At 37.5% G+C, this 24,296-nt stretch overlaps 2 protein-coding genes and 7 gene segments (V, D, J or C); all 9 read left to right on the top strand.

Moving 5' to 3' along the window:
- The window catches only part of LOC115047998 (uncharacterized), a 65,712-nt gene that overhangs the window by 5,333 nt on the left and 36,083 nt on the right, over window positions 1-24,296 (top strand).
- LOC115048032 (Ig heavy chain V region 5A-like) lies at window positions 1,564-2,581 on the top strand. The segment is given in 2 exon segments: window positions 1,564-1,635; window positions 1,720-2,581. Coding segments are annotated over 2 exon segments (351 nt in total).
- LOC115048001 (Ig heavy chain Mem5-like) lies at window positions 3,009-24,092 on the top strand. Its single transcript, XM_029509287.1, has 7 exons — window positions 3,009-3,058; window positions 3,138-3,447; window positions 20,708-20,757; window positions 22,106-22,390; window positions 22,638-22,991; window positions 23,488-23,633; window positions 23,839-24,092. Exons 1-7 carry the CDS (start codon window positions 3,010-3,012, stop codon window positions 23,851-23,853), a joined length of 1,209 nt encoding a protein of 402 aa, XP_029365147.1. The 5' UTR covers window position 3,009; the 3' UTR covers window positions 23,854-24,092.
- On the top strand, window positions 4,566-5,145 carry LOC115048050 (immunoglobulin heavy variable 3-7-like). The segment is given in 2 exon segments: window positions 4,566-4,633; window positions 4,718-5,145. Coding segments are annotated over 2 exon segments (336 nt in total).
- LOC115048038 (Ig heavy chain V region 5A-like) lies at window positions 9,259-9,719 on the top strand. The segment is given in 2 exon segments: window positions 9,259-9,330; window positions 9,415-9,719. Coding segments are annotated over 2 exon segments (348 nt in total).
- Window positions 11,829-12,445, top strand: LOC115048036 (Ig heavy chain V region MC101-like). The segment is given in 2 exon segments: window positions 11,829-11,909; window positions 12,006-12,445. Coding segments are annotated over 2 exon segments (348 nt in total).
- LOC115048017 (immunoglobulin heavy variable 3-48-like) lies at window positions 13,212-13,802 on the top strand. The segment is given in 2 exon segments: window positions 13,212-13,349; window positions 13,429-13,802. Coding segments are annotated over 2 exon segments (363 nt in total).
- On the top strand, window positions 16,569-17,029 carry LOC115048037 (Ig heavy chain V region 5A-like). The segment is given in 2 exon segments: window positions 16,569-16,640; window positions 16,725-17,029. Coding segments are annotated over 2 exon segments (348 nt in total).
- Window positions 19,125-19,701, top strand: LOC115048020 (Ig heavy chain V region MC101-like). The segment is given in 2 exon segments: window positions 19,125-19,205; window positions 19,302-19,701. Coding segments are annotated over 2 exon segments (360 nt in total).

Raw genomic sequence — 24,296 nt, 5'->3', positions numbered from 1 at the left:
GATACCTGGAATGGCATCATCAGGGCCAATCACCAGCACCTCAGTTTTATCTGAGTTTAATTGCAAAGAGTTTGCACTGAGCCATTATTTTATTTGCACAAGGCAGCTCATTAAGGAATTCAATTTCTGGATCTCAGAGGCCTTAAAAGAGCAGTACAGCTGGATATCATGAGCAAATAAATGGTACGAAACATCAACAAACTCCTGGATTATCTTTGCTAAGGGAAGAACATACAACAGAAGCAAAATTGGGCCCAAAACAGAACCCTGAGGTACCCCACACAGCAAATCCACAGAGTCAGACATGATCTAGTAAAAGAGGACCACTTAGGAGGTGCAGGATCAACAACAGTGGGGTTACAAAACAAGCGCAGTGGAAGACGTGCAAGACACGTAATAGAATTAATGGTGTCAAACACAAGCTGGGGTTTCTTCTTATTTAACATGATCAGCTGACGAAAGCAGTCAGATCTGGCTATTTTTTTTTCATTTGATTTAAGGAAGACATAAGTTCCCTAAGATGAAATCTGTGTACCTCCAGTTCGGTAGACTTCCAACAAAGCCGCTTCATGTGTCAAATACAGTCATTAATCCAAGGACATAGGGTCTTCTTAGTCACCAGATTAGATTTAACAGGAGCAACCTGATCCAAAACTGACTGTTAAAACTACAAGTGAGGCTGTCCAGATTAAATAAAACACAGCAAGATCACTGATGTGGACATCTGCACAGAGGTTGGCAACATTAATGCCAAGCAACAAAACTAAGTCAAGAGTGTCGCCCTTTTGGTGGGTGGGGCCGGAAACATGCTGCTCAAAATAGAAATTTTCAGTCAATGTTTAAAGTTCATTGCTGCGCAAGAATTGTGTCATCAACATGAATATTAAAACCATCAACTATTAAGATATTTTCCAACTTATTAGTGTCAGTATTTTGATTATTATGTGGAAATACAAAGTTATGCCTGGAAATGATGTCACATTAAAAGTTATTCATGGCTCAGTTCATGATGATGTTGGAGTTTGTGTTTTCAAACCACTAGAGGTCAGGCAGTGACAATTTTCTGTGTCTTTTGGACCTAAAAGGAAACACTGATATCTGCTGTTGTTATTGATCCCAGCTGACTGACACTTCAGCCCTGGACTGAAAAATACATCACATTTGTTCCTTTTGTTTCCATGAGTGCACATCATCACCATTAAATCATCATTTACATTCAATTTGTTGGAAATAATTGTGACTTACAAGTTGTTCAACTTACACGAGCTCATCATTGATTTATTATTCAGTCAGATGACAAAGCTTGTGATACAGAATGATTTCTGTCGTATTTTCACATGGAAAAGTTAACATGGACAATTTGAAAATGTTACATATCAGTCTGAAGTACAATCACATTATTCACTGGATTTTTTTTTTATTCTGTACATAAAATAATTTTATTTGTGGAAGCTTCTTTCATGATATCATCCTCCTACTTCCTGATATGTTTGGTTCTATGCAAACTCAGGGACCTTCCTTGTTCCTCAGCTATAAAAACTTCCCATCAGACTGTCAGTGGAGTTCACAGCTCATCACTTTCACCATAAACCATGTTTTCTGTAGCTCTGCTGCTGCTGTTGGCAGCTGGATCCTGTGAGTCTCTCTGGATTTGTCTCACTCAACATTTCTGTGTTTGGAATTGATGAAAAACAAAATGATTTTCTTCCTCTTTAACAGGTGTGAAGTGTGAACAGTTGACACAGCCAGACTCTGAGACTGTTCAGCCAGGTCAACGTCTGACCATCACCTGTCAAGTCTCTTATTCTCTCAGCAGCTACTGGACAGCTTGGATCAGACAACCTGCAGGGAAAGGACTGGAGTGGATTGGAGTTGCACGTGTTGGACAAACCTCATACTACAAAGATTCACTGAAGAACAAGTTCAGCATCGACTTAGACTCTTCCAACAACAGAGTGACTCTAAATGGACAGAATCTGCAGCCTGAAGACTCTGCTGTGTATTACTGTGCTGGAGACTCACAATAACACAAAGCATCAGTAGACCTGAACAAAAAGCCCTCAGTGCCTGAACACTTGATACATGAAGCCACCAGAGGAGGAGCCCTCAGACCACTGATGGTTTCACACCAGCTCACTGAGAAGAACTGACTGAATAGAAAGTCATTTATACAGAATATGATCTGATCATCTGAATTCTGTCATTAATTTTAATAATATTAAACCACAGAGGAATTTTTATTTGGTATATTTAGCACAAAAATAATCATTTTTCAGGGTGTGTGTATGTGTAAACACTTTTTCTTTAGTAAATCTATTTCAGATGAAATCTCAAAGTTATTATGAATCACAAAGTCTTTAATAGAATAAATACAATATTCAATAATGAATTTTTTCCTGGAATGACATTTAATGCAAATATAAATTGTCATAATTATCAAACAATAACAATGACAATACATTTCATTTTCCAAAAGGTCTATATCATTATTGATTTGATTGAGTTGTTGGGTGTAAGTTCAGTTTCTCTGTGATCAATGTACAGATTCATCATTAATGACAGTATCAACAGCTTTAGTTCTTTCTGGTCGTCTTCATGATAATATTAATAACTGAAAAATAATATTTCTTCTTCAATTAAAAGCTAGAATACTCAATAAACTTTTCATATAATGAATTTGACTTGACTTGTATTAACTCAACAATATTAACATATTAACAATAAGTCATTTTACAATGTAACCAGAAGGTGCTGAGGAGAAAACACTGTGACTGATATTTTCATGGACAAGATTCAAACACATTGTTTGTGAAACCGTCAAATGAATGACTTCAAAGTTGTCATCCCCAAATTCTCCTCAATGATTTAACAAAACACAAAGTGGAGTCACAGTCCAGTCCACCTCTCTGCTCCCTGTGAGGAGGAGTCCATGCAAAACTCAGATGTCTTCCACCTCTACTTATCTGACTGCAGAGAGGAAGACAGAGGACAGTGGACACACAGTTTAACATGATGGACTACAGGACAGGACTGCTGCTGTTAACTCTCTGCTGGGCAGGTCAAGAGTTTCTCTGATTCTTAGTTTGAAATGGTAGCAGCTTCAAACAGCTGACTCTATGATCTTTTTCTTTCTACAGGTGTTGATGGTCAGACTCTGACAGAATCTGAACCAGCAGTTAAAAGACCTGGAAAATCCCACAGACTGACCTGTTCAGCCTCTGGATTCACATTCAGCAGTTTCCCCATGGGCTGGATCAGACAGGCTCCTGGAAAAGGACTGGAGTGGGTTGCTTGGATTCATACTGGTAGCAGCAGCAAATATTACTCTCAGTCAGTCCAGGGCCGGTTCACCATCTCCAGAGACGACAGCCAACAGCAGCTGTATCTGCAGATGGACGGTCTGAAGACTGAAGACTCTGCTGTTTATTATTGTGCCAGAGACTCACAGTGACTGGAGCTGGTTGATCAGCTGTACAAAAACCTTCCTCCCTTAATCATGTTCTGAAGTGACAGATCATGAAAAAGTTGCATGCTTTCATTTTAATTTGTAAAAAATGTGTGAAAAAATGTTATAATGTCATAAAAATATCACTTTACACATAATTATACACACACACCCACAAAAAACTCTGGCAAGTGTTTAACAACATATGGGGAAGATCTCTAAATAATGATTCCGCTATTATTGAAATTGCTGGAAATTTTTGAACTAAGCTGGTTGAAATAGCCAATTATTTCAATGACTTTTTAATTGACAAAGTGAACCAAATCAGACTCAATATATTGAACAGACCTAGTGTTGCCAGTGATAGTAACAACTCAATAGAACTGATTTAAAAAGTTATCATGAAACATAAAAAAAACTCCTGAGTTCTGTAAAAAATAACAAGCAGTTCGGTTCAGATTGTGTTGATGGAAAATTAATATCTACTATGATGGAATATATTGCTGAGCCTGTCTGTCATATATTCAATTTGAGCTTAAAAGAGTGTTTATTTCCAGAAGCTTGGAAATTGGCAAAGGTTATACCCCCACCTAAAAATAATAAGCTGGTTTTTAGTGGCCTTAGTTCTGATTTTCAGCATGCCTACAAAGATAGTCATTCTACCTCCACTATATTGGTGCAAATGACTGATGATTGGCTTTTTCAAATTGATGCCCAAAAGTATGTTGGTACGGTCTTTTTAGATTTTAGCACAGCCTTTGATTTGATAGATCATGGTGTACTGCTGGAGAAACTGTCTGCACATGGGTTTACAGGTTGTGCTCTTAGATGGATGAAGAGATATTTAACTAACAGATTTCAGCCTGTGTATTTCAATGGCAGTTTTTCTACTGTCGGACTAGATTGCGGTGTTCCACAGGGTAGTTGCCTTGGTCCTCTATTGTTTTTTTTTTTGTTTTTTTTTTTTTAATTTTTACAAAAATAGTGACCAAAATGGGTAGGGCTGTTTCTGTCATTAGAAGATGCGCCTACTATATGACGGTTTGATTTTATGCAAACTCAGGGACCTTCCTTGTTCCTCAGCTATAAAAACTTCCCATCAGACTGTCAGTGGAGTTCACAGCTCATCACTTTCACCATAAACCATGTTTTCTGTAGCTCTGCTGCTGCTGTTGGCAGCTGGATCCTGTGAGTCTCTCTGGATTTGTCTCACTCAACATTTCTGTGTTTGGAATTCATGAAAAACAAAATGATTTTCTTCCTCTTTAACAGGTGTGAAGTGTGAACAGTTGACACAGCCAGACTCTGCGACTGTTCAGCCAGGTCAACGTCTGACCATCACCTGTCAGGTCTCTTATTCTGTTAACAGCTACTGGACAGCTTGGATCAGACAACCTGCAGGGAAAGGACTGGAGTGGATGAGTAGGGATGGAGATGTCAAAGATTCACTGAAGAACAAGTTCAGCATCGACTTAGACTCTTCCAACAACAGAGTGACTCTAAATGGACAGAATCTGCAGCCTGAAGACTCTGCTGTGTATTACTGTGCCAGACACTCACAATAACACAAAGCATCAGTAGACCTGAACAAAAAGCCCTCAGTGCCTGAACACTTGATACATGAAGCCACCAGAGGAGGAGCCCTCAGACCACTGATGGTTTCACACCAGCTCACTGTGACAGTAAAGAGGGAAACAGTCTTAAACAGTCCTAACAGTGAATAATACACTGTAATGTTTGCTGTGCTTGCTCTTGGAGGGATATGTTGGGTCTCTTAAACAAATCCATAAAGAGTTTGGTCTGGACGTGCTCTGAATGTAAAGTCCTTTGATGTAGCTGGTATGATTTGGTGCAATATCTTCAATTTGATTCAATTTGAATACTTTGATATCATTATCACTAATATTTCATTGCATGTATTTCCACAAACCAACCACCAGTCAGGTCAAACTGTTATAGTTTTGAAATAATTAAATATTTCTGTTGAGGATGAAATAGTTAAAAATAGAACCATTCAAACAAAATATATTTATTTCTGTTATGTTATTGTCTCGAGACAAATAAACAAATCAATAGCAAACCGCACACTCATGCAGATACAAAAAGAATAAAAAAAATATGAAGTCTGTAAAAACAATTAATGTTATTAACAGCACAAGGACGTAATTACAGAGAATAAACTATAGAAATAAATTATGTTCCTACAAGATATAAATCTTTAAATGATGCTGAATCAAAGTGAGTCATGATTAATCAACACAATTACAGTAAAGAGAGAAAATGTTTTGATATTAATTTCAACACCATGTCGAATTTTATGAGACAAATACCTTTTTTCTCTAAAGAAACAAGATTCAAGTCACAAGATCCAGCATCTGAAGTCTTTTCTCTCAGTGGGGATTAATACTCCAGGTTATGGTCCAGTCCAGACCACCTCTCTGCTCCCTGTGAGGAGGAGTCCATGCAAAACTCAGATGTCTTCCACCTCTACTTATCTGACTGCAGAGAGGAAGACAGAGGACAGTGGACACACAGTTTAACATGATGGACTACAGGACAGGACTGCTGCTGTTAACTCTCTGCTGGGCAGGTCAAGAGTTTCTCTGATTCTTAGTTTGAAATGGTAGCAGCTTCAAACAGCTGACTCTCTGATCTTTTTCTTTCTACAGGTGTTGATGGTCAGACTCTGACAGAATCTGAACCAGCAGTTAAAAGACCTGGAGAATCCCACAGACTGACCTGTTCAGCCTCTGGATTCACATTCAGTAGCTACTGGATGGGCTGGGTCAGACAGGCTCCTGGAAAAGGACTGGAGTGGATCGCAACCATTAGCAGTGGTGGTGGCAGCAGCAAATATTACTCTCAGTCAGTCCAGGGCCGGTTCACCATCTCCAGAGACAACAGCAAACAGCAGCTGTATCTGCAGATGGACCGTCTGAAGACTGAAGACTCTGCTGTTTATTATTGTGCCAGAGACTCACAGTGACTGGAGCTGGTTGATCAGCTGTACAAAAACCTTCCTCCCTTATTTCATGTTCTGAAGTGACGGATCATTACAAAATCATTAGCTTTCATTTTAATTTGTAAAAAGTGTTGTGAAAAAAATGTTATAATGTCATAAAAATATAACTTTACACATAATTATACACACACACCCACAAACAACTCTGGCAAGTGTTTAACAACATATGGGGAAGATCTCTAAATAATGATTCCGCTATTATTGAAATTGGTGGAAATTTTTTAACTAAGCCGGTTGAAATAGCCAATTATTTCAATGACTTTTTTATTGACAAAGTGAACCAAATAAGACAAAATATATTGAACAGACCTAGTTTGCCAGTGATAGTAACAACTCAATGGAACTGATTCAATATAATGAATATAATGAATAATGAAACATAAAAACTGCACCTTCTCATTTCATTCTAAATAACATCAAGAAGTGAAAAATCTTGAGTTTTGTAAAAAATTACAAGCAGTTGGGTTCAGATTTTGTTGATGGAAAATTAATATCTACTATGATGGAATATATTGCTGAGCCTGTCTGTCATATATTCAATTTGAGCTTAAAGGATTGTTTATTTCCAGAAGCTTGGAAATTGGCAAAGGTTATACCCCCACTTCAAAATAGTAAGCTGGCTTTTAGTGGCTCCAACAGTAGACTGATCAGTATGTTACCTGTTCTCAGTAAAATCATGGAAAAACTTATATTTGTTCAAATTTTGAAATATTTTACAAATATTAACCTTAGTTCTGATTTTCAGCATGCCTACAAAGATAGTCATTCTACCTCCACTGCATTGGTGCAAATGACTGATGATTGGCTGTTTCAAATTGATGCACAAAAGTATGTTGGTACGGTCTTTTTAGATTTTAGCACAGCCTTTGATTTGATAGATCATGGTGTACTGCTGGAGAAACTGTCTGCACATGGGTTTACAGGTTGTGCTCTTAGATGGATGAAGAGTTATTTAACTAACAGATTTCAGTCTGTGTATTTCAATGGCAGTTTTCTACGATCAGACTAGATTATGGTGTTCCACAGGGTAGTTGCCTTGGTCCTCTATATTGTTTTTTTTTTTTTTTTACTTTTACGACAATAGTGACCAAAATGGGTAGGGCTGTTTCTGTTATTAGAAGATGCGCCTACTTTATGACCGACTTTTCAATTCAACAAGTTATACCGTTATTAGTATTATCTCGTCTTGATTATTGTTCAGCCATATGGTCCTGTGCTCCAAAGAAACATATTGATAAGCTTTAAATATTGCAGAACAAAGCTGTGCGACCGGCCCTTCGCTGTCCATCATGGACCAGCATTGACTATATGCATCAAACTCTCTCTTGGCTACATGTTGAGAAAAGATTATTGAAAAATCTTCTCATCTTTTCTTCTAATATCTGTAAAAGGATGAAGCCTGAGCCCTTGTATTCTAGATCTATGTATGTCCATGAAAGGCACAGTTATTCCACAAGGCAACAAGCCACTGACCACATCATTGTTCCAGCAGCTAGAACCTGCACAATGCAGAGGACAGCGTTGTATAGAGCTGCTGGTCAGTGGAACAGATTGCCTTCTGTTGCAAAAAGGGCTCACAATGTCAGATGATTTAAAATCATTCTAAGAACTTTTTTTTGTTAACACTTCTTTTTGAATGTCTCTTAAAGTTTCCGATTGAGAGTATATTATTGTTTTATTCTTACTATTTCCCCTCTTCATTATATTTTAGTGTTGACTGTTTCTTGTATATATTATTTTGTTTTATACTTTGTATGTATTTATTGTGGTGACGGACCCAATGAAGACTAGTTGCTACCTTGGTGGACAACTAATGGGGATCCTAATAACAAATAAACAAGCCAAAGACAAAACAGCAGCTGCTTAAGACCGTGCCATAAAGGGGCTTTGGGGCAAAACAGACTTCAGGAACCAACATGTGACCGAGGAGCTGACCCAGTTCTGTGGGGGGACGTTCACAGGCCGACACGTTCCTGCAACCTGAACAGTGTTCCTACGACAGTTTTCAACCCCTTCTCCATCAGGGTGTGGTGGCTGCTGGAGCCAATCACAGCTGGCATCTCCAAGTAAAAATAAAATAAAAATATATTTATTTTACTAATACAAATAAAATAATAATAATAGAAGAATGAAAAAAACTGTGTTAAATAGCGTCAATATTTTGATTATGTGGAAATACAAACTTATGCCTGGAAATGATGTCACATTAAAAGTTATTCATGGCTCAGTTCATGATGATGTTGGAGTTTGTGTTTTCAAACCACTAGAGGTCAGGCAGTGACAATTTTCTGTGTCTTTTGGACCTAAAAGGAAACACTGATATCTGCTGTTGTTATTGATCCCAGCTGACTGACACTTCAGCCCTGGACTGAAAAACACATCACATTTGTTCCTTTTGTTTCCATGAGTGCACATCATCACCATTAAATCATCATTTACATTCAAGTTTTTGGAAATAATTTTTAGTGACTTACAAGTTTTCCAACTTACAAAAACTCATGATTGATTTATTCTTCAGTCAGATGACAAAGCTTGTGATACAGAATGATTTATGTTATATTTTCACATGGAAAAGTTAATGTGGACAATTTGAAGATGTTACAATTCAGTCTGAAACAAAATGACCTCATTCACTGGAAATATTTTTATTCTGCACATAAAATAATTTTATTTGTGGAAGCTTCTTTCATGATATCATCCTCCTACTTCCAGATATGTTTGGTTCTATGCAAACTCAGGGACCTTCCTTGTTCCTCAGCTATAAAAACTTCCCATCAGACTGTCAGTGGAGTTCACAGCTCATCACTTTCACCATAAACCATGTTTTCTGTAGCTCTGCTGCTGCTGTTGGCAGCTGGATCCTGTGAGTCTCTCTGGATTTGTCTCACTCAACATTTCTGTGTTTGGAATTGATGAAAAACAAAATGATTTTCTTCCTCTTTAACAGGTGTGAAGTGTGAACAGTTGACACAGCCAGACTCTGAGACTGTTCAGCCAGGTCAACGTCTGACCATCACCTGTCAGGTCTCTTATTCTGTTAGTGGCTACTACACAGCTTGGATCAGACAACCTGCAGGGAAAGGACTGGAGTGGATTGGAATGAGAGCAGGCAGCAGCTCATTCTACAAAGATTCACTGAAGAACAAGTTCAGCATCGACTTAGACTCTTCCAACAACAGAGTGACTCTAAATGGACAGAATCTGCAGCCTGAAGACTCTGCTGTGTATTACTGTGCCAGACACTCACAATAACACAAAGCATCAGTAGACCTGAACAAAAAGCCCTCAGTGCCTGAACACTTGATACATGAAGCCACCAGAGGAGGAGCCCTCAGACCACTGATGGTTTCACACCAGCTCACTGAGAAGAACTGACTGAATAGAAAGTCATTTATAGAGAATATGAGCTGATCATCTGAATTCTATTATTAATTATAATATTAGACAATGTCAGAATTTTTATTTGGTATATTCAGCACTAAAATAATATTTTTTTCAGGGTGTTTGTGAGTAAACACTTTCTTTATTAAATCCATTTCAGATGAAATCTCAAAGTTATTACGAATCACACGAGTCTTTAATAGAATAAAGTTACAATCAGAAGGACAGGGAATTAGAAAGTTTTATTTTTACCTATATTAAATAATTAAATATCATGATCAACTGTCGTAATCATCAAGTCATAATGACAATACATTTCATTTTCCAAAAGGTCTATATTATTATTGATTTCATTGAATTGTTGGATGTAAGTTCAATTTCTCTGTGATCAATGTACAGATTCATCATTCATGACAGTATCAACAGCTTTAGTTCTTTCTGGCTGTCTTCACAATTGAAGAATTGAAAATAACTGAAAAATAATGTTTCTTCTTCATCAAAAAGTCAGAATTATGAATAATTATAATTATAATTATAGTTTCTAATATGATGAAAGTGACTTGATTTGTATTAATTACAAACAAAATGTCATTTCAAAATGTAACCAGAAGGTGCTGAGGAGAAAACACTGTGACTGATATTTTCATGGAAAAGATTCAAACACATTGTTTGTAAAACCATCAAATGAATGACTTCAAAGTTGTCATCACCAAATTCTCCTCAATGATTTAACAAAACACAAAGTGGAGTCACAGTCCAGTCCACCTCTCTGCTCCCTGTGAGGAGGAGTCCATGCAAAACTCAGATGTCTTCCACCTCTACTTATCTGACTGCAGAGAGGAAGACAGAGGACAGTGGACACACAGTTTAACATGATGGACTACAGGACAGGACTGCTGCTGTTAACTCTCTGCTGGGCAGGTCAAGAGTTTCTCTGATTCTTAGTTTGAAATGGTAGCAGCTTCAAACAGCTGACTCTATGATCTTTTTCTTTCTACAGGTGTTGATGGTCAGACTCTGACAGAATCTGAACCAGCAGTTAAAAGACCTGGAGAATCCCACAGACTGACCTGTTCAGCCTCTGGATTCACATTCAGCAGCTACTGGATGAACTGGATCAGACAGGCTCCTGGAAAAGGACTGGAGTGGATTGCCTGGATTGATACTGGTGGCAGCAGCAAATCTTACTCTCAGTCAGTCCAGGGCCGGTTCACCATCTCCAGAGACGACAGCAAACAGCAGCTGTATCTGCAGATGGACGGTCTGAAGACTGAAGACTCTGCTGTTTATTATTGTGCCAGAGACTCACAGTGACTGGAGCTGGTTGATCAGCTGTACAAAAACCTTCAATGATCATAGAGAACACAACATCAACACAGCACTCTGCTGAAACCATTCTCAGTGTAATTAAACATCCAGAAAGTATCATTTATACAAAATAACACAGTTTTACAAACACAAGTAAAAATATTAATATTCATTCTTTACTCTGATGGGATTCACTAGAACAACAACAACCTCCAACAATAGTATTGATAGGAACTATATTTCTTATTTTAACCTTTGACCTTCTGGCCTCTGTCTCTGTAATGAAATGATATTTTAACCATCAGAGTTTGAGACCTCTCAGTGAAAAGTTTTAAGCTTTAAGTTTGTACATTTGATGTAAAATCTGTTTCCAATGTAAGATTTGATACAACAACAACAAACTTTGTGTTGGTTCATTTATTCTCAGAAATAGATCTAAAAATGGAAACCTGAATAACTAAGAACTCAGCTGGTCTACGTCATCTGAAGAGATCTTTAATGAGCTTTATGTACGACCAAAAAAGCTTCAGCTATCTGCAGGAAACACACGACTTCTTCCTCTATATATGATCTACATCAGTTTTCACAAAGAAGAAACTTTAATATTCAGCAACATGCAAATGAAGGTTCCTCATAAAGAAGTGAAGTGTGTGTCTGTGTGTCAGTGAGAGGACAGAAGAGCTCACATCAGTTCAGCTTCAACATCAACCATGTTCTCTGTGCTTCTGATACAGCTGCTGGCAGCTGGATCCTGTGAGGAGCTTTCAGTGGATTCACACTAATAAACACTTTAGAAACAGTCAACATTCAGATGACTGATGGAGATAATGCTGATTTCTGTTTCCACAGGTGTGTACAGTATTGATCTCATCCAGCCAGACTCAAAGGTTGTTCAGCCTGGACAGTCTTTGACCATCACCTGTCAGGTCTCTGGTTATTCTCTGACTGATAACAGCTACGGAACAGGTTGGATCAGACAGCGTGAAGGAAAACCGATGGACTGGATTTGTCATCGGTGGGGAGGAGGAGGCTTTTATCAAAATGAAGCCCTGAAGAACAAGTTCAGCTACAGCAGAGACACTTCTGCTGGAAGAGGACAGAATCTGCAGGCTGAAGACTCTGCTGTGTATTACTGTGCCGGAGACTCACAATAACACAAAGCATCAGTAGACCTGAACAAAAAGCCCTCAGTGCCTGAACACTTGATACATGAAGCCACCAGAGGAGGAGCCCTCAGACCACTGATGGTTTCACACCAGCTCACTGTGACAGTAAAGAGGGAAACAGTCTTAAACAGTCATAACAGTGAATAATACACTGTAATGTTTGCTGTGCTTGCTCTTGGAGGGATATGTTGGGTCTCTTAAACAAATCCATAAAGAGTTTGGTCTGGACGTGCTCTGAATGTAAAGTCCTTTGATGTAGCTGGTATGATTCGGTGCAATATCTTCAATTTGATTCAATTTGAATACTTTGATATCATTATCACTAATATTTCATTGCATGTATTTCCACAAACCAACCACCAGTCAGGTCAAACTGTTATAGTTTTGAAATAATTTAAATATTTCTGTTGAGGATGAAATAGTTAAAAATAGAACCATTCAAACAAAATATATTTATTTCTGTTATGTTATTGTATCGAGACAAATAAACAAATCAATAGCAAACCGCACACTCATGCAGATACAAAAAGAATAAAAAAAACATGAAGTCTGTAAAAACAATTAATGTTATTAACAGCACAAGGACCTAATTACAGAGAATAAACTATAGAAATAAATTATTTTCCCACAAACTAAGATATAAATCTTTAAATCATGCCGAATCAAAAGTAAGTCAAGTCATGATTAATCAACACAATTACAGTAAAGAGAGGAAATGTTTTGATATTAATTTCAACACCATGTCGAATTTTATGAGACAAATACCTTTTTTCTCGAAAGAAACAAGATTCAAGTCACAAGATCCAGCATCTGAAGTCTTTTCTCTCAGTGGGGATTAATACTCTCCAGGTTATGGTCCAGTCCAGACCACCTCTCTGCTCCCTGTGAGGAGGAGTCCATGCAAAACTCAAATGTCTTCCACCTCTACTTATCTGACTGCAGAGAGGAAGACAGAGGACAGTGGACACACAGTTTAACATGATGGACTACAGGACAGGACTGCTGCTGTTAACTCTCTGCTGGGCAGGTCAAGAGTTTCTCTGATTCTTAGTTTGAAATGGTAGCAGCTTCAAACAGCTGACTCTATGATCTTTTTCTTTCTACAGGTGTTGATGGTCAGACTCTGACAGAATCTGAACCAGCAGTTAAAAGACCTGGAGAATCCCACAGACTGACCTGTTCAGCCTCTGGATTCACATTCAGCAGCTTTGAGATGAACTGGATCAGACAGGCTCCTGGAAAAGGACTGGAGTGGATCGCATATATTAGCAGCAGTGGTGGCACCAAATCTTACTCTCAGTCAGTCCAGGGCCGGTTCACCATCTCCAGAGACAACAGCAAACAGCAGCTGTATCTGCAGATGGACGGTCTGAAGACTGAAGACTCTGCTGTTTATTATTGTGCCAGAGACTCACAGTGACTGGAGCTGGTTGATCAGCTGTACAAAAACCTTCCTCCCTTATTTCATGTTCTGAAGTGACGGATCATTAAAAATACATGAGCTTTCATTTTAATTTGTAAAAAGTGTTGTGAAAAAAATGTTATAATGTCATAAAAATATCACTTTACACATAATTATACACACACACCCACAAACAACTCCGGCAAGTGTTTAACAACATATGGGGAAGATCTCTAAATAATGATTCCGCTATTATTGAAATTGGTGGAAATTTTTTAACTAAGCCGGTTGAAATAGCCAATTATTTCAATGACTTTTTTATTGACAAAGTGAACCAAATAAGACAAAATATATTGAACAGACCTAGTTTGCCAGTGATAGTAACAACTGAATGGAACTGATTCAATATAATGAATATAATGAATAATGAAACATAAAAACTGCACCTTCTCATTTCATTCTAAATAACATCAAGAAGTGAAAAATCTTGAGTTTTGTAAAAAATTACAAGCAGTTGGGTTCAGATTTTGTTGATGGAAAATTATTATCTACTATGATGGAATATATTGCTGAGCCTGTCTGTCATATATTCAATTTGAGCTTAAAGGAGTGTTTATTTCCAGAAGCTTGGAAATTGGCAAAGGTTATACCCCCACCTAAAAATAGTAAGCTGGCTTTTAGTGGCTCCAACAGTAGACTGATCAGTATGTTACCTGTTCTCAGTAAAACCATGGAAAAAATTATATTTGTTCAAATTTTGAAATATTTTACAAATATTAACCTTAGTTCTGATTTTCAGCATGCCTACAAAGATAGTCATTCTACCTCCACTGCATTGGTGCAAATGACTGATGATTGGCTGTTTCAAATTGATGCACAAAAGTATGTTGGTACGGTCTTTTTAGATTTTAGCACAGCCTTTGATTTGATAGATCATGGTGTACTGCTGGAGAAACTGTCTGCACATGGGTTTACAGGTTGTGCTCTTAGATGGATGAAGAGTTATTTAACTAACAGATTTCAGTCTGTGTATTTCAATGGCAGTTTTCTACGATCAGACTAGATTATGATGTTCCACAGGGTAGTTGCCTTGGTCCTCTATATTGTTTTTTTTTTTTTTAACTTTTACGACAATAGTGACCAAAATGGGTAGGGCTGTTTCTGTTATTAGAAGATGCGCCTACTTTATGACCGACTTTTCAATTCAACAAGTTATACCGTTATTAGTATTATCTCGTCTTGATTATTGTTCAGCCATATGGTCCTGTGCTCCAAAGAAACATATTGATAAGCTTTAAATATTGCAGAACAAAGCTGTGCGACCGGCCCTTCGCTGTCCATCATGGACCAGCATTGACTATATGCATCAAACTCTCTCTTGGCTACATGTTGAGAAAAGATTATTGAAAAATCTTCTCATCTTTTCTTCTAATATCTGTAAAAGGATGAAGCCTGAGCCCTTGTATTCTAGATCTACGTATGTCCATGAAAGGCACAGTTATTCCACAAGGCAACAAGCCACTGACCACATCATTGTTCCAGCAGCTAGAACCTGCACAATGCAGAGGACAGCGTTGTATAGAGCTGCTGGTCAGTGGAACAGATTGCCTTCTGTTGCAAAAAGGGCTCACAATGTCAGATGATTTAAAATCATTCTAAGAACTTTTTTTTGTTAACACTTCTTTTTGAATGTCTCTTAAAGTTTCCGATTGAGAGTATATTATTGTTTTATTCTTACTATTTCCCCTCTTCATTATATTTTAGTGTTGACTGTTTCTTGTATATATTATTTTATTTTATACTTTGTATGTATTTATTGTGGTGACGGACCCAATGAAGACTAGTTGCTACCTTGGTGGACAACTAATGGGGATCCTAATAACAAATAAACAAACCAAAAACAAAACAGCAGCTGCTTAAGACCGTGCCATAAAGGGGCTTTGGGGCAAAACAGACTTCAGGAACCAACATGTGACCGAGGAGCTGACCCAGTTCTGTGGGGGGACGTTCACAGGCCGACACGTTCCTGCAACCTGAACAGCGTTCCTACGACAGTTTTCAACCCCTTCTCCATCAGGGTGTGGTGGCTGCTGGAGCCAATCACAGCTGGCATCTCCAAGTAAAAATAAAATAAAAATATATTTATTTTACTAATACAAATAAAATAATAATAATAGAAGAATGAAAAAAACTGCGTTAAATAGCGTCAATATTTTGATTATGTGGAAATACAAACTTATGCCTGGAAATGATGTCACATTAAAAGTTATTCATGGCTCAGTTCATAATGATGTTGGAGTTTGTGTTTTCAAACCACTAGAGGTCAGGCAGTGACAACTTTCTGTGTCTTTTGGACCTAAAAGGAAACACTGATATCTGCTGTTGTTATTGATCCCAGCTGACTGACACTTCAGCCCTGGACTGAAAAACACATCACATTTGTTCCTTTTGTTTCCGTGAGTGCACATCATCACCATTAAATCATCATTTACATTCAAGTTTTTGGAAATTAATTGACTTACAAGTTTTCCAACTTACACGAGCTCATCATTGATTTATTCTTCAGTCAGATGACAAAGCTTGTGATACAGAATGATTTCTGTCGTATTTACAGATGGAAAAGTTAACATGGACAATTTGAAAATGTTACATTTCAATCTGAAGTAAAATCACATTATTCACTGGATTTTTTTTTTTTTTATTCTGCACATAAAATAATTTTATTTGTGGAAGCTTCTTTCATGATATCATCCTCCTACTTCCAGATATGTTTGTTTCTATGCAAACTCAGGGACCTTCCTTGTTCCTCAGCTATAAAAACTTCCCATCAGACTGTCAGTGGAGTTCACAGCTCATCACTTTCACCATAAACCATGTTTTCTGTAGCTCTGCTGCTGCTGTTGGCAGCTGGATCCTGTGAGTCTCTCTGGATTTGTCTCACTCAACATTTCTGTGTTTGGAATTGATGAAAAACAAAATGATTTTCTTCCTCTTTAACAGGTGTGAAGTGTGAACAGTTGACACAGCCAGACTCTGAGACTGTTCAGCCAGGTCAACGTCTGACCATCACCTGTCAGGTCTCTTATTCTGTTAGTGGCTACTACACAGCTTGGATCAGACAACCTGCAGGGAAAGGACTGGAGTGGATTGGAATGAGAGCAGGCAGCACCTCATTCTACAAAGATTCACTGAAGAACAAGTTCAGCATCGACTTAGACTCTTCCAACAACAGAGTGACTCTAAATGGACCGAATCTGCAGCCTGAAGACTCTGCTGTGTATTACTGTGCCAGACACTCACAATAACACAAAGCATCAGTAGACCTGAACAAAAAGCCCTCAGTGCCTGAACACTTGATACATGAAGCCACCAGAGGAGGAGCCCTCAGACCACTGATGGTTTCACACCAGCTCACTGAGAAGAACTGACTGAATAGAAAGTCATTTATAGAGAATATGAGCTGATCATCTGAATTCTATTATTAATTATAATATTAGACAATGTCAGAATTTTTATTTGGTATATTCAGCACTAAAATAATGTTTTTTTCAGGGTGTTTGTGAGTAAACACTTTCTTTATTAAATCCATTTCAGATGAAATCTCAAAGTTATTACGAATCACACGAGTCTTTAATAGAATAAAGTTACAATCAGAAGGACAGGGAATTAGAAAGTTTTATTTTTACCTATATTAAATAATTAAATATCATGATCAACTGTCGTAATCATCAAGTCATAATGACAATACATTTCATTTTCCAAAAGGTCTATATTATTATTGATTTCATTGAATTGTTGGATGTAAGTTCAATTTCTCTGTGATCAATGTACAGATTCATCATTCATGACAGTATCAACAGCTTTAGTTCTTTCTGGCTGTCTTCACAATTGAAGAATTGAAAATAACTGAAAAATAATGTTTCTTCATCAAAAAGTCAGAATTATGAATAATTATAATTATAATTATAGTTTCTAATATGATGAAAGTGACTTGATTTGTATTAATTACAAACAAAATGTCATTTCAAAATGTAACCAGAAGGTGCTGAGGAGAAAACACTGTGACTGATATTTTCATGGAAAAGATTCAAACACATTGTTTGTAAAACCATCAAATGAATGACTTCAAAGTTGTCATCACCAAATTCTCCTCAATGATTTAACAAAACACAAAGTGGAGTCACAGTCCAGTCCACCTCTCTGCTCCCTGTGAGGAGGAGTCCATGCAAAACTCAGATGTCTTCCACCTCTACTTATCTGACTGCAGAGAGGAAGACAGAGGACAGTGGACACACAGTTTAACATGATGGACTACAGGACAGGACTGCTGCTGTTAACTCTCTGCTGGGCAGGTCAAGAGTTTCTCTGATTCTTAGTTTGAAATGGTAGCAGCTTCAAACAGCTGACTCTATGATCTTTTTCTTTCTACAGGTGTTGATGGTCAGACTCTGACAGAATCTGAACCAGCAGTTAAAAGACCTGGAGAATCCCACAGACTGACCTGTTCAGCCTCTGGATTCACATTCAGCAGCTACTGGATGAACTGGATCAGACAGGCTCCTGGAAAAGGACTGGAGTGGATTGCCTGGATTGATAATGGTGGCAGCAGCAAATCTTACTCTCAGTCAGTCCAGGGCCGGTTCACCATCTCCAGAGACAACAGCAAACAGCAGCTGTATCTGCAGATGGACCGTCTGAAGACTGAAGACTCTGCTGTTTATTATTGTGCCAGACACTCACAGTGACTGGAGCTGGTTGATCAGCTGTACAAAAACCTTCAATGATCATAGAGAACACAACATCAACACAGCACTCTGCTGAAACCATTCTCAGTGTAATTAAACATCCAGAAAGTATCATTTATACAAAATAACACAGTTTTACAAACACAACGTAGAAATATTAATCTTCATTCTTTACTCTGATGGGAATCACTAGAACAACAACATCCTCCAATAATAATATTGGATTGAATTGTATTTAATATTTTAACCTTTGACCTTCTGGCCTCTGTCTCTGTAATGAAATAATATTTTAACCATCACCTCAGTGAAAAGTTTTAAGCTTTAAGTTTGTACATTTGATGTAAAAACTGTTTCCAATGTAAGATTTGATACAACAACAACAAACTTTGCGTTGGTTCATTTATTCTCAGAAATAGATCTAAAAATGGAAACCTGAATAACTAAGAACTCAGCTGGTCTACGTCATCTGAAGAGATCTTTAATGAGCTTTATGTACGACCAAAAAAGCTTCAGCTATCTGCAGGAAACACACGACTTCTTCCTCTATATATGATCTACTTCAGTTTTCACAAAGAAGAAACTTTAATATTCAGCAACATGCAAATGAAGGTTCCTCATAAAGAAGTGAAGTGTGTGTCTGTGTGTCAGTGAGAGGACAGAAGAGCTCACATCAGTTCAGCTTCAACATCAACCATGTTCTCTGTGCTTCTGATACAGCTGCTGGCAGCTGGATCCTGTGAGGAGCTTTCAGTGGATTCACACTAATAAACACTTTAGAAACAGTCAACATTCAGATGACTGATGGAGATAATGCTGATTTCTGTTTCCACAGGTGTGTACAGTATTGATCTCATCCAGCCAGACTCAAAGGTTGTTCAGCCTGGACAGTCTTTGACCATCACCTGTCAGGTCTCTGGTTATTCTCTGACTGATAACAGCTACGCAACAGGTTGGATCAGACAGCGTGAAGGAAAGCCGATGGACTGGATTTGTCATCGGTGGGGAGGAGGAGACTTTTATCAAAATGAAGCCCTGAAGAACAAGTTCAGCTACAGCAGAGAGACTTCTGCTGGAAGAGTTACAATAACAGGACAGAATCTGCAGCCTGAAGACTCTGCTGTGTATTACTGTGTACGTCACCCACAGTGACACAAACAGCAGCAGACCTGAACACAAACCCATCAACAGTGTGACTGAAGCATACAGACAGTGAAAGCAACAAAATTAAATAAAGAAAATTATGGGCAAGAAAAAATTCTGAGTCTCTGTGATCAATGAACACATTAATCATTCAATGACATTATCAACAGCTTTCGTTCTTTCTGGTCCTCCTCTCTATGATTATCATCACTGAAATGAATGTTTTTTTCCTGACTAAAAAGTCAGAATAATCAATAAACTGTTCAAGTTTTTAATATCATGAAACTGATGTGACTTTTGTATCCTTCTGGTTAGATTGTGAAATGTATTATAATTGTAAAATGACTTTGGATAGGTCGCCAGTGCAAACAACCAAAACCCTTTGAATTAAATTGTTTGTATTTTGAGTGATTGAGATTTTTAATCAAATTAAGGAACAGTTTTATTCAATATTGAGGACTGAAATAGCCAATGTCTGACTACTTTTAAAGTACGTTTAATGTGATTCATAGACAGCTTATATTAGATTTTAGTGGTAAAAAAACAAAATGAAGTGCATTTCAGATTTAAAACCTCAAATAGAGTTTTATTGATTGTCATCTATCCTATCTATCTATCATCTATCTTAGTGCCCCCCCCCCATACACACACACACACACACGCACACACCGCTTACTCTCTTCAGTGTCTTGTTTTTGTATGAGGTTTTTTCAGTGTGTACTGGGTGGCTCACTGTGACACACATCCATACAAAAACCTCAGAGCAGAAATCTTACATTCAGCAATGTCTCTGACTAATAAAATGAGAAGATTATTGCAATATGAGGTAAAAACCATTTTCATTTTCATTTTTCACATTGAGCAATTTAACACTTAAAAGTTTAGTTTGTTTTCATCGTTGATGCTCACCGATAGTTCACAGTTTTATTCCACTAAATCTTAAATTTAAGGGCCGATAAAGCATCAACACAAACACATTGACACTTAGGTCTCATATAGACCAGCATTTTTAAGCATTTCAGACTTTTTTTCAGCTTTCGCACTCTTTGCCTGGTGCTCCAGGTTTTTGTTCAAGCAGTGAATGGAGAAGCAGCACTGTGATGCATTTGACTACTGGGGCAAAGGGACTCATGTCACAGTGCAGTCAGGTAAGCAACATTTTTACTCAAAACTTTCTGTGATCAGTTTCTTTCTAAGTTGAAAAGTGAGTATAGACAGAAACCAACGTTTCTTGCTTAAGTTTGTACTGATAAAACAAAGAAAGTTCAAAAAACCAAAAAAAAAAAAAAACGTATAATAACTTTCTGATGCGGCTGTGTTGTAGAATTAGCATTTACATTTTATTCAGCTGGATTGTGATTGTTACTGAAACTGTTTGCATTCTTAACTTCACAATTTCATTTTCAAAGTATTTCAGATCATCCTTTTTTGAAAAACATTATGTGTGAGTGCATTAAAATATATTTTATAGTTTATTTAAATGCAGGGAGCTTTTATTATACGTGTTTAAAACAACCAAAACCAGTCGGCCATTTATTTTGATCATTGATGGGCAATGTCAAACTGACACACTTCATCTTAACAGGTTCAAATATATGTATTTGCGCTGGAGGTCAAATTGATAATCACTTATATTACGGCTTCAACTTGTTTTGTTGGTTGTTTTGTTTTTTTTCATTTGTGATTTTTCCGTATTGCTTCGTAAAGTTTACTCGAAAGCAAAAAGAAGAAATGAAAAAAATACTAAGTATGGATGAATGGATTTACTATAGTAAGAACATCATTCCTCGAAATAATGATGTTTTGTGTTTGATATAAGACACCAATTGTACTTAAAGACAAATATAAATGAATATAAAGAATTTACATAAAAACATTTCTTTCTTCAGTTTTAGCTCGCAAACACATGTTGCATGTTAGCGTGCTATACATTTTTGAAGGTGACTATTGTAATAATAATCATTTGTTAAATGACTTATTATTAAAGCCGTAGCTCATATTGTTTGATTGTTTAATCTTGCGTAGGTAGTGTATTCCCTGTGGTAGATTCAGGTCGGTGTGCAGTTGGTTAAAACGATAGCTTTGGATCAGTGGCACAGAAAAAGTGTTTTAGACACTTGTGAAAGATGCCAACAGAGGATCTCATCAATCCGCTTCTTTGGAACTCGTTACTTCTTTGAAGTGGCAGCACACTGACCTGAATCTACTGCGGATAATGCAGTGATTAAATAGCTACCTTAGACAAGCACACTTACTATAAAATATAAAATAAAATGCATGAAACAATATTTTCTAACGTGAACTATTTTGTTGAAGTGTTTGATTGATTTATGAATTTTAACACTGAAGATGTTTGTTCTTGTTTATTTTGCTGAGGTTGAAAAATTCAGTTAGTCATAATGTGTTTCATCTTCTTTGGTGAATAAAACATTTGCTTTTTCTTTCTTTCTTCTTCTTTCTTCCTCTTGAAATTAAACTCATAAAACTCTTTCACAGATTCACCCACAGCACCAACTCTGTTCAGCTTGGTTCAGTGCGGTCCCTGGTCTGGAGATATCACTCTTGGTTGTCTTGCACACAACTTCTCCCCAAACAGTCTAACCTTCCACTGGACTGATGCTGACAGCGCCACCCCGACGTCAACGCAATATCCTGTGGTGCATCGCGACAAATACACAGCAGTCAGTGTGATCAAAGTACCACAATCTGACTGGGATTCGTTGAAGTCTTTTACATGTTCAGTAAATCATACTGGCGAGATGAAAAACATCCAAATTTCAAGTATGTGATTTTCCATTTTGCTAACATCCGTCTGATTTCCTAATGTGTGAAATGTGTCGACTTGTGTTCCCTTATTCATCATGTTATCTATCTCTTCAGCAATATATTTATATCCTCACATTGTGATGATTTTCTCTTCCTGTCTGATTGATAAATGTTTCCTTTGAGCCAACCATATAGATATTTGCTCATTATAGGTCAATCAATGTCACATGGGTTGACTTTGTTGTTTCTTTCACCTGTTCAGAGCCTGTTTCTACCAGTCCAAGTCCTGGCACAGAAACTCCTGCTCCTGTGACTTTCACAATGGATATCTATGCTCCCGTCATCTCCAGCAATGATAAGAAGATGCTGTTTTGTCTGGTCTACTCTACTAAGAAGGAAGATTACGACATTAAATGGACAGAAATGAATGGCTCCAACAACAGCGACTATAAAGAAGGCATGGCTTTAACATCGAAGCCTGAAAATGGCAATTTAGTGGGAAGCATCTACCAAATCAGCATGGCAAAGTGGAATTCAATGAGGCAGTTCAACTGTCACGCCTGGGTCAAAGACAGACATGACTCAACAAAGATTACACGATCAGTGTCTCAAATGGGTAAAGTGCCTGAATGTGACAAATAGCGTCCATAAATGTGGTGTTCTGTGCTAGTGTGTCATTCTGTCTGTGTGTATTGCCTGACATGGGCACCTGTGTCATAAATCTTTGTGATTGTAGGACATATAGATTTAGTTTTGTTTGTCCTTGACTGTTTGTCACATTGTCTAACAGCTCGAGAAGTGTGTCGACTGTCTTAAATAAATGTTGCATGGAGTCACGTTTGTAATGTTCTCATCAATAACAAAGAAAAGGAAAGAGAAGCTCGAAGAATCACTTAATCGGTCTGTCTCAGTCTGCAGTCCTGAATAACTGTTTAACTGAATCAATGTCCACAAGTAGCAGCAAAGAATGAATAATGTTTACTGTGCTGGATAGACAGGACTCACACACACACACACACACACACACACACACACACACACACACACACACACACACACACACACACACACACATGCACAGCAACTAACCATTTATACCTTCCTCTTCTTAGAATGTAACTCTCCATTGACTGATACCGACTTCATAAATGATGGAAGTGGGGAGGATGAGTTTAGCAGTCTGTGGTCCACAACATCCACCTTCATATTTCTCTTCATAACCTCACTCTTCTACAACATAATACTCAGCCTGGTCAAGGTAAATAGAGGCTTTTTCTGTATTTGTCAGCATGCTAGATTTTCCAGGTTTTTCTGCTTTGAATAGTCATGGTATGAGACTGTAATAAAGGCTGGTAGAAGATAAATAAAGGCAAATGGAAGAGACATAGGTGTAATGGCATAAGTGAGACTTGTACCATGAATTCAGCCTGACATTTTCTTGTCTTTTTTTTTTTTTTTTTCAGATGAACAAACAATGAAGGGTCAGACGGCTACACACACACAGGTGACTTCATTTGCAATCCAAATAGATGGAAGAATTTATTCTATATGTGAACAAAAAAGCATGTAAAAATTAACTGAGATACTGAAAAGGGATTTCTCTGTCACATGTAGAAACATTAAGGTGCAAGAACAGTTGCTTACATGAACACATTTTGTTGTGTTGAATAATACAGAAATTCACTTTGATTTTATGTAAATAAAAAAATTTTATGAATCTTTTCAGAATTTGTCTCTTCATTGATAATTCACTTTCATCAGCGATTCGATAGATATGATAGTTGCAACGAGATCATATAAGAGCCAGAACCAAAACTGAACATAAGAGGGAGAGCGCTTGTGAAAAACTGCTTTTGAGGGATCTGTTGGCTTTTGAGTCCAAGCACAGGCATCCAAGAACATCTGGCAGAAAACCAATTCA

This window comes from Echeneis naucrates, chromosome 8 (genome assembly GCF_900963305.1).
Source record: "Echeneis naucrates chromosome 8, fEcheNa1.1, whole genome shotgun sequence".
NCBI lineage: Eukaryota > Metazoa > Chordata > Actinopteri > Carangiformes > Echeneidae > Echeneis > Echeneis naucrates.
Note: the sequence above shows the minus strand (reverse complement) of the source record. Positions and strands in the feature narration are given on the sequence as shown.